The 11,186-nt window shown below is 42.1% G+C and overlaps 1 protein-coding gene across 5 annotated transcripts in view; it reads left to right on the forward strand.

Annotated features, from left to right (window-relative positions):
* Positions 1-10,489, forward strand: part of AFF2 (ALF transcription elongation factor 2) — a 326,975-nt gene extending 316,486 nt beyond the window's left edge. For all 5 annotated transcript variants that reach the window (XM_077186245.1, XM_054641636.2, XM_077186247.1 and 2 more), the window contains 2 exons: positions 2,631-2,845; positions 7,322-10,489. In XM_077186245.1, the coding sequence (XP_077042360.1) occupies positions 2,631-2,845; positions 7,322-7,443 (337 nt within the window). In that variant the 3' untranslated portion in view covers positions 7,444-10,489. The remainder of the gene's footprint in view (positions 1-2,630; positions 2,846-7,321) is intronic.
* Positions 10,490-11,186: the final 697 nt, after the last annotated feature.

Here is an 11,186-nt window from a genome sequence, read left to right on the forward strand (position 1 = left end):
CACATCTCTGTCCTCTATTCAGAGCAGGAAGCACTTGACATGTGAGAGTAACTGAGTGACAAGGCCATGTTATAACAGCATTATTGTGACACCTGTGTCCCAGCACACAGAGAGCACAGCCCACACTCAGGCCTTGTGTCCCCTCTGTGTGGAGTCTCAGAAGAAAGCAGCTCTCCAGCTGGCCCAGAGCTGCCATCTCTCTCAGGTGGCTCCTCGTTCCTCCAAGGTTTGTCACAGACCTGGTGCTGCCATTGGCAGCTTCTGCTCTGCCTTCCCCAGGGCTACTTGCTCTGCAGTTTCCTCTTAATCCCCTGCAAATTTGTGTCAGATGGGAAGAGAATTCACACACCACAGAAAAAAGACCAAACACCTTCCAGCATATGGCATCACTGGAGGTGGAGCAGCAGCCTGGTGCAGGTTGGGGGACAGTGGGGTAATCTCAAGTATTTTTCTTTAACAAAGCAAAGCTTATCATTGCCATGGTGTGTAGTCTAGTCAGGATCTCAGATCCATCAAAAATCACAGCTTGGCTTACTGGAATTTCTGCCTACTTGTTTGAAAGGGTTGTGAACCTCTACAAAGTTGGCCTGTGTTCCATCCTGGCAATGAAACAAATTTTCTCTGGTTTCATTACAGAAATGTTTCCCACCTCTAGCGACAGAAAGCACAAAATACAGAGATTTAGTAGACTCACCACAGTAATAATGGCTGTGCACAACAGGGTAAATCCAATGAACAATGTGCTTTATTTGGCAGAAGTGCGTCAGCTGGTTGTAAGTGGCTCTAACAAAATACTCTTGGTCTCCTCAGATACTTATCATTTTTAACTGCTCCCAGACCTAATCTAGTATAGTTCAGCTCTTCTGTGCGATAAAGACACTGTGGCAAGTCAGGTAACCAGGATCTTTTGAGACTTAAAAATAAAGTATTTGTGCATTAGGACATGCTTAAACTCTAACCCATAAGCTGGGTAAAAAGCTACAAGCTGCCAAATCAATGTGATCTCCAGCTCTGGAAAAAGAATGTATCACAGGGGCCTGTTGTTGAGCACAGGTAATAGCAGGCACTGCTGGAAAATCTGCAGCAAAAGCTGTTGCCATCGATGCCTTTCAGCCCAAGGCTGTGACACCGTGTCAGTCTGTCCTGCAGCACCTGGAGGTGTCAGCAGATCTGTGCCCAGGCAGGGCCATCAACAGTGGCCTTTAAAGCCAAGAGGCCAAGCCCTCCTGTCCTGGCCTTTGGATCAGCTCAGTGACTGGGCTTGATGCTGTTGCACAGCATGAGGCATCTACAGCTGCATGTCCAGGGAGGGGTTGCAACATCCCTGTCCTGGAGAGTTTTGGTCTCTTTGCTTCATGCAGAGAGTGCCAGGAGTGTCTTGGCCCTGCATCTCAAGTGTGTTCCACAGCAAATAGAATGCTTTTGTTTAGGCAAGTGCTTCCAAATGGGTGAATGAAATTACATCCAGCTGGGGCTGGTCACCAGTGATGTTCCCCAGGGCTTGGTACTGTTTCATGTCTTTATTGATTATCTGGAGCCCCCTTGATCTTGAAAGAGATCAAGGGCACCCTCAGTCAGTTTGTGGATGACACCAAGTTGGGCAGGAGGGTGGCTCTTTTTACTTCTCCCAAGTAACAAGTGATGAGACAATAGCCTCAAGTTGTACCAGGGGAGGTTTAGATTGGAGATTAGGAATAATTTCTTCCCTAGAAGGGTCATCAAACACTAGAATAGGCTGCCCAGGGACTTGGTTGAGTTGCCTTCCCTGGAGGTATTTAGAAGTGTCTTAATGTAACATGGAATGTGTGGACATGGGCTACTGGTGGACTTGATAGTTCTGGATTAACTGTTGAACTTGATGATCTTAAAGGTATTTTCCAACCTGAACAAATCCCTGATCCTATAAATTTTCAAAGAGAATAGCTGTTCTGTGAGCATTCAGCACTACACAGCTCTAAACAAGAGCGTGCTGTGCTGACCGCTGCACTGCCTGCAGCCAGCAGGTGATTCCTAATTGATGGTGTTAGAATTAAAGGAAAATCTATATTAGAACATTAGTGCCTCACTAAGTAGGTAACTTAAAACACTGCGCTGTGCAGAACTGTGTGGATGAACAGTAGGCAATTAGAGCAAATCTCCATAGCCTTAAAGAATCCTATGGAGATATTCATAATCCTGCAGTACCCTCAGGTCCTAATACTGCTCTACAGGGTGCTTTTAAGACTTGCTCTTTACTTATTGTGGTGACTGTTTTTGGAGCAAACTGTCATTGTGGTTTCCAGAAAATACTTTGATAATAAGCCAATATTGCACATTGAGTGTTTTCTAACTGCCATTGCAGCTTCTGGCAGCAGGTAGAAAAATCATTACGGCTATGAGATGCTTCTTTCTCTGAAAGATTGCTCTATTTTTATGATAGATTTTTTTTTAAATAACTGGTTCATTTAAAGGAAGAATTAAATCCCTTTTTAATTTCAGTCATTCCCAGTTGATAAGGTGTCCTTTCTCATGAAGTCAGGAGGTACCCCTGCACGCTCCCCCTTTACTGGGGTGCACTTTTCAGGTGCATTTAGGACAGCAGTGAAATGGGGAGGTGTGAGGGGAACTCACTCTCTCTCTGCCTCTTGCAGGAGCACAGAAACCCCCTCGCCCATGTCCCTGAGCCCATCCCCTGTCAGCTCTGCTGGGAGCAGCTCGGGCAGCGCCGGCTCATCCTCGGCGGGGACCATCACCATTCCCCAGCGCATCCACCACATGGCTGCCAGCCACGTCAACATCACCAACAACGTCCTGCGCAGCTACGAGCACTGGGACATGGCTGACAAGCTGACCAAGGAGAACAAAGGTGCCCCCTCTCTGCTTTCTCTGTGTCCCCTTTGGCTCCCCAGCTTTAGCTTTCCCGGTGCTCTCTGGATTCGGACCCAGAACCAGCGCATCTAGGAGCACAACTGTGACAGCTTGAGCAAACAGACCAAATCTGCTTGCTGGTGGCTGTAGCCAATGCGTATCTTCTCTTGTCAGGCACAGAGGGGGATGTGTGACACATGCTGAACATGGGGTTATCAGAGCAGCTGGCAAATAATTTAGTGAACACAAGCCCCAAGTGATGAGAGCTTTTAAGTCTGCAAATTCGTTCACAGTTTCAGCCTCTCGTAGAGCACCGAGGTTATTTTCAGATTGCTCTGTCAACGGGTTTAAGACTATTAAAATGCTAGCTAGTATAATAAGCAAACATTAGATGTGTTTGTGTGGGGAGTCCGATTAGGAGATGTCCACTGAAAGCCATGACCTTGACTCTCCTTTGATTGGAGGATTGCAGATCTGTTTGTTAATTCCTAACAACAAAATGTAAGTCTTTACCACAGTCATTTCAAAGGAGTTTTGGCAAGCAGTTTGTGACTGGATTGTATCAAGTATAGTGGAGTGACTGAGATATAACTAAGGGACAAATTTGGCCTGTTGTTGGCCAGCTGTGAGCTTCCCCATGGCAATATAATTATTCAGATTCCAGCTTTGGGCTTACACAAATCACTGAGAAAGCTTCCTTTGACACTAGAGGTACAGAGCCTAACTAGGAAATAGTCTCATTGTGAGTTGGCTCATTCTCTTAAATTATAGTGAGATTTCAGATGGCCGACTTGTCCTGACAAATGTGCTTGCTCTATGCAGTTTGATCTTACTCCCATTAATGTCAGTGGCAAATTTCCACTGATTTAGAGAAACTGAGCTTGAGATTTATAGAGTTTTATGTCTGAATGGTGGGTCATAATGATCCATCCCTGGATGAGGAACAATAATAGGAGTTCTGTCCAGTCCTCCCCACTGCTTCTTGTCTTTGTTCACATTGATTAATTTAGTAGCAGTGCAGTCGTTTTGGATTTTTTCCATAGTTGCATCCATTTTCACAAAATGTGAAAGCGATTCCCTGTCAAATGTAATGCAGAATGTTACAGTGGGAATGCAGAAGGATGCCCTGATAGGAAGAAGAGATGGTGATAATCTTGTAATTAGCCCTGTGTGTTGTGGAGTTGTTAAATGTTCTACTTGGTATTAAATCAAAATAGCTCAGGCATTCAGCCAGCAGACAGAAAATGTACCCAGCCACTGCTGTTATCAGTCCTAGAGCTGGATGAGAAAAAACCTGCTGATTCTCTTTCTGCATTTTCCTCCCTGCTCTCTTCTTTGTTCTCATTTTGATTTATGATCAAATAAACCCAATTCTGCAAAGCCATATAGGAATACTCTTTATTCAGATGAGCAGTCCCTTTGACTTTGCTGGGACTGGATGCATGAATAAGGGTTTCTCACATGAGCAAGACATTTAAGGTTGTGACCTGTTCTTTCATATCTTGTTTCACAACCTGCAGACACGTTACAGGGAATGCAAAGTTCATGTTACTTCAAATTTCATTTAAGTATTGTAAACCATTGGAGAGAGATCAGAGTTTCCTACATGCTATAGCATGTCTGCCTTTATATATTTTCTGGAAAGATACCTCATTTCTAATTAAGTACTTGATTTAAAGTTGCATGCTTAAACACAAATTGCAATTTGAAAAATTCATGGTGTAGCAAAAAGTATATGAGAACTGCTGTGGTACTCTGCAGGTCTCCATCATACCACATGAGGAATTCTCTTTTAAAAAGGATGCATTCAAGACACTTTGACATGAGAAATGGTGCAGTGTTTCATGAAAACTGGCTGTAGTTGTTTCACTAGATGTCATCTGCACCTCTCACATAATTCAAAGCACCTTTATCTGGTTGGCTGGAACAGAACTCACACTTTCTCTGCAGTGATCACCAGTCCACCTTGCCAGCTGTCTCAGCTCTGGTGCACTGCCCAAGCTCTGCTGCACTGGCCTGTGGACTCAAAACTGCCCCGTGGCAGCAAACAGGACAGTGCAAACCCCAGACTCTGCTGTGAGTCCCAGGTCATCATTCGGCCTCTCTCAGGAGCTTGAGCAGTCAGTTCTTTATAAAAAATGAGATTTTTTCCCCTCCTGTTGAAATAAGAATGATGTCAAAACCAAAAAAACCCACAAACCTGCAAAGAAACCATGATAAGATAAAAATTTAGTTCCTTAAAAAAAACCAGAACAAAACAAAAACAACCAGATTCAGTCACTTTTGTGAGTTTTTGTGGTCAGCTCTAATTGTTCCTGTTGTCTTCTGAATCACAGGGCGTGTCTTGCATAAGAATATGTCCTTGATGATCTGTCCTGAGATGGGTATAAAACTGTGGCCTAATAGCAATTACCTCTGGGTCTTACTGCTGCCATGAATGTTTCTCAGGTCATGCCCATGCAGTCACAAGGAATTTCCTGCACACTGTAGGAGCTGTGCAGCCGCCCCTTGTCCACGGCTGTCAGCTTAGCTTTTGTGCTGCTCTGAGTCTGCTGCACGCTCCCAGTTTGAACTTGACTCATGTTCAGCTGGCTCAGAGCAGCAGACAGAAGCCTTTCTTTGTCAGCCTGACAAAAGATGTGCCATTTAAATAAAAATGCATAGCAAGAGGGAGAGCAGCAGAGCTGTGACCCGCCAAGCTGATCTGGTTTGAAGAGGAAAGCAGGAACATGCTGCCATGTACCTCTGGTGGAATCCCCTGGTCCATGGAGTTGAGAGTGTGGGGAGAATAGATGGAGTTTGGCATAAACCTGTGTCTGTAGCAGGCCAGACTAAACTGCAGATTTCCCAAAGCCCATGGGATGGTTTGTGTTGGATCACCTAAAGTGGTGTTGTTCACCATCTATAACATCAAACTCTCAGCTGACTTTACAAGATCAGATTATTTTTTTATGCTTCTGAAGAAAGCAGGACTTCTTCTCTATAGTAGAAGGCTACCAGCTCTGTAGGGAGCAAGACCTGTTCTCTCACGCATAAATTTATTAAGTGGCTTCAGTGCTTGTAGCTTTTTCCAGAAATGTTAACCTGAAACTAGGCTTTAAGGTGAATTCTCAGTGTTTAAAGCAATTATTGTTTATTTGAGCCTAGAATGAGATCTCTAGAATTCAAGCACGATAGTGCACTATTTCATTTCAAAATGTATTGATTTTACACTGGAGGAGATGAATGAAAGACAGAGAAAGGAAGATTAAAAGTAGCTGCTGGCTGCAGCATCTGAACAGCACTGGTGCTAGCCCTGAGCTCTCATTATGCTTGCCTCCAGCCAAATCACTTTGTGCTGTGATACTGCTGTAGCTCCCAAGCTGACCAGGGTCAGGCTGTCAATACTTGGATAGAAGACCTCAAAGCAGCACTTACTCGCTGAAGAAAGTACTGATAATGATTTCATACCCAGCATCTGCTTTCTTGAAGTGCAGCCAATGCAGTGCTGGCTGGCTCAGTGCACTGGATTGCAGACAGGGTGAGAATGTGAGGGCTCAGCCATTCCTCACTGTGATTGTTGGTTGTTATCTGAGCTCTGAGGGGCTTTAACTGAGAGCGGGTTCCCACTTGCCTAAATATAGTGTAAGTGTTGGATATGTGGGAATGCCTGTGCCCCAGCAAGCATAAAGAACTGTGGGAGAATACAGGACACAATTCAGTTCTCCATTGACAGCAATTAGGAAAGGTCTGTTGGCCCTAACAGGATTAGTCTTTCACCCAGAGAGCATCTAACATGTGACATGAAGTAAACTGGTGTGTCGCTTCCTAACTGGGGCTCTCTGTTTAGTGACCTCCTGTTAACCCTTCCTGACCAGGAATCTCAGGGATGGGATTCTCCCCGTTTAGAGGTTCTTAGAGACCCTTAGAGGTCTCCAAAGAGTTATTTTCCTGCTGTGCTGTCTCTCTCCTCTTCCTCCCCAGCTCCCATCCCACACTCATCCTCTGGGGCCTGCAGCTGCAGCAGGATGAGCAGAGGGCCAAAAGTGCTGCAGTGTCAGTAACAGAAATTAGAGGGTGGGGAAAAGAGCAAGAAAGGTCCTCTAGTCTGGAAAGATCCAGTCTAGCCCTTCATGTCTGGGGAAGAGTACAGCATGGAAAAGTAATGCAAGATTTCATTGCCAGCTATTTAAATCATACAGTCAGCAAAACTAATCTTGAAAAACTGACAGTGCAGATGATCAGAGTTAAAGGAAGACTGCTGACAACCACTCATACCATCCTGTGGTAGACTTCCAGCATGGATAATTTAATTTGCTTTGTTTCAATATATTGTTGTCATTTAAATTCTTTCTTACACACCACATGCTCATGTACACAACTGTCCTTAGAACTCACTAATTACACTGTGCTGCTTCTGAGTGGGAAATCATGGTGATACCTCTATTTCTGTACCATTGCCTGAAAAAATGCTTCTGTTTCTTGTGTATTGCAGAGTTCTTTGTAGAGCTGGACTCAGTGATGGGGCCCTTAACACAACACAGCAGTATGACCAATCTGGTTCGTTACGTTCGCCAGGGACTCCACTGGCTCCGCATCGAGGCTCATTTGTTGTAGTGACTGCTGCCCTGCTCATGACATCCCCATTCTTCTACCTCTACCAGCGCAGAGACGATCACTGGTGGAACTCCACTCATTTTTGGAAGTTTATTCATGTAACTTCATTTTTATTGCCTTTTTTAATATCCTATCTATTGGAAGTAGAAGTCACCATAAATGAAACTTATGACTCAAGAGCAGTATGTGTTGTACCATCTAATCATCTTTGACAATTTTCTATGCCTTGTGTCTCCTGGATCCTGCCATCCTTATGTGCTTTATGGAACGGTACATTCCCTGCAGTGTTGTTTTAAGTCCATGCTGCCTTCAAGTGAAAACAAAAAAAGCACTTTGAGAAGATATGGATTCCTGAGAAATAGTACAAAGCGTCTTAAATATTTGAGGGTATATATGAGAAGTCCCTTCTGAAATAAATTAGTAGAAGTTATAGCTATTCATTCAAAATCATCTTCTGAACCTGAACCAAGCTTTTCGACGCTTAATTCTGGCATCATTACCTGACTCAGTACATTCCTAAGATTTCATACTCCCTATGGGTTTAATCTCTAAAAGAGAATGTTGAATATCTTACAGGTACATAATGTAAGATCACCAAAGGTGTTAAGAGGTAAAAGGTTGAAGGAATGCCTCATTAAAGAATGATGACACACTATGCAATGAGGTTTTGATATTCCATTCTTCCTGTTTATTGTTGGCTTAATAATTTCAGTAGGCAGCAGAATTTATTGCAATTTTAGGCAGTTTCAAAATATTAGCTTTCTTAGTCTTATCTACCATTCCTGTACTAAGTCTGTGAATTTTCTTTCTGTTTTACTGTTTAGTCTCAAACAAATACTTATCCAAGATTTTTCTTCATAAAACAATCTCTCCTTGCATAGTGACTCACTGAAAGCAGATTTTAACAGGACTGCTGCACTCTAAGCATTGATATTGTATGTAGAAGTCCATTAATAAGTGTATGCAGATTCTTCATGAACTATCTAGAAGTTTAACTAACCAGCTACTGTTGAAACATTATAATTCCATGTGGCATCAATTTTCACCTGTTTTGTTCATTTCAGAGCATTAGAAACGAACAGTATTATCTTGCTATCTTTAAAACATTGTCAAATTAAATAAAATCACCAGATTTACCCAAAAGCAATATAACATTTGTTTAATAATGGCCATGAATACTTCAGTCAGATTACCTTTTTTCCAAGCTCTGCATCTGTTTACCCATGCTGTCATGTTTTGGACCATTCCTCTAATGCGTGAATAATAATGAGACAATTCAGATAGAATTTCAAAGCAATTGTGAATAAATTGCACCATTTCACATTTGCTCTTTCCTCTTATTTTTTTCCCTGTTATAAACTGCACTGCTCTTCTGGTGCCACTGCAAGAAGCGCTGGTGCATGAAACAAAACAAAATGAATTTATATCAATAATTCACAAGACTTTAAATGGTCTCATCTCATTCTTGATATAACGCCTGCATACCTTACTGAACTGTAAATTCCATTTCTATAAACAGAAAATGCTCATAGCAATGTAAATATTATTCTGTCTCATCTCATTGAAATAATACAATATGTGTATTAAATGCCATCCAGATATTAGTTAATTGCAATTACCTTCTGCTATATAAATCTGTATATTCTTTAATCTGGTGAGTTATTGGATTCTACTCACTGGGTTGTGACCAGATAAATAGGATAAATTTGCATTTAAAAGGTTCAGACTGTTAAGATTTTTAGAGCAGGCCTTGGATATTTGCAATAAGAGCAGCTTAAGGACTCTGCCCAGTGCACATTTAAGACAAACATTTCAGTAGCTGTTGCATATTAGCTCCCTGTAGTACTACCTTTTCTTAAAAATCAATAATTCCTAACATTTTGTTCCACAAGACTGTATTGTACACATAGCCAACATGCATCATTAGAGAAATCATCCAGTGTAGGGTTTCTGCAAAGGACATTTGCAGAACATGCCCATCCTGTATTATCTGCACATTCCTGTTCCTGAAGTGGTTGATTCACCCTTATCTGTTCTCTGAGGGTTTCAGTAACACGGCTGAAACCTGAATCTGACACATTGGTCACGCCAACCTGGCCCCAGGAGCTAATGAATAAAACCACAGCAGTGAGAACTATTCAGAAATGTAGATGAATGATGGTGGTCGGGGTTTCTTTAAAGAAAATGAAAATGAAACATTTTAAATATTTTTTTAACAGGTTGGGTACTTGAGATGAGCTAAGGTTGGGCTGATTTTGTCATAAGCCAGAGTTTTCCATTCTCTTTGCAAATAACTATTTAGTCTAATTAAGTGCATTGTCATCACTTGCTCCTTTAATGTAGATTGAAATCCAAGACTTCCATGCATTTACAAGGGATAGCAATGTCTTGAAAGACAGTCTGCAGACACAGGACCCATCAGAGTTTGCTGCAGTCCCTCAGTGATCACCATATATTATCTTTTCCCCATTGCTTGTGGTAAACAGGCTCCTATCTCTAAATTTACCCCATGTTCACATCTTTTAAGGAATTAGCCCTCCTGGTTTTGTATCCAGTGACTTAGGTTGAAATGTATGCTGAATCAATGGCATAATGATAATAAGTCCAGCAGTCAAGTCTAGGATCACAAGCCAACTTGCTATTTAGCAGTCTTGTTTCAAAAGCGGCTTAGAAACAAATTAAATATGGAGAGTAAATTACTGTCTTATCCCTGGGGATGATGCTTCTTTTGGGTTAGTTATTAAGGATTATTGCACTTTTACAGACACTATATTCATCTCATTTCAATTGCCAACATGTCATCTTCATGGAATCATTTTACCCCTTAAAATATTACTTCCAGCAGAGCTAATCAAATAAGATTGTTTGTTTGTTTCAATCCATGGGGAAGCAGCATGTCTGTGCTTGGGCATTTGTAATGTCTGCACTTAAAATTGCCCAAATTAAGCTTTCAGACTCATGAACCAAGCACCAAAAATTACAAGATTGGCTTAAAATTGTGGTTTGGTTTTGTTGGTTTTTTTAAATAAACTCTTTGGTTCCTGTATTGCCTTCTGGATTATGAGCTTTGGGACTGGTTTCACGACACATTTTCAGGCATTTTACAAGCGTGCCAAGGGCTGGAACTGACACATTTCTTTTTAATAGTGATAAACTGGAACAGTGATGTAATCTCTTGACTTCTGTAGCTGGGTTTAAGAAGGACACCAAGCTTTGTAGAACACTGCCAGAACTGACACGACTGTCATTTGTGTCCCATGCCTGAGGTTTGGAGCAATATCAAGAGTTCAGCAGTGAAGGGAGCAGGCCTGTAAAGGGCTAAACTCAGGCATTTGGGGGGCAAGACCCAAGGGTAGCAAAGTCCTAAATGCTCAAGAGAGGCATTTACATAGCACTTAACCTCCACTTCAAGGGCTGCAGCAAGTCTCAAGTATTTGACAATGTGCAGGCAGAATACCCAGCTCCACATGCAGTGAACATCTCCAGCCATGTGATGTGTGTTGGGTGCTCAAAGCAGGAGCTGAGGGAAAACCTTTTTGTGATCGTGTTGGTGGCAACTTTCACGGCTTGCATCTTAATTTCACTTTTTCTTACATATTCTTTGGACTTTCAGTTATTTAAATAGTCTCTCTGTGAATAGATTGACTCATTTATAAATTATCTCCTTTGAAAAGTAGAGACAGATCTGTTGATAGTTATGTGGGGGATTTTAAAAAAGAGGATTGGAGATATTCATTCCTCCT

Source organism: Agelaius phoeniceus, chromosome 14, assembly GCF_051311805.1.
Source record: "Agelaius phoeniceus isolate bAgePho1 chromosome 14, bAgePho1.hap1, whole genome shotgun sequence".
In the NCBI taxonomy this organism is placed as follows: Eukaryota; Metazoa; Chordata; class Aves; order Passeriformes; family Icteridae; genus Agelaius; species Agelaius phoeniceus.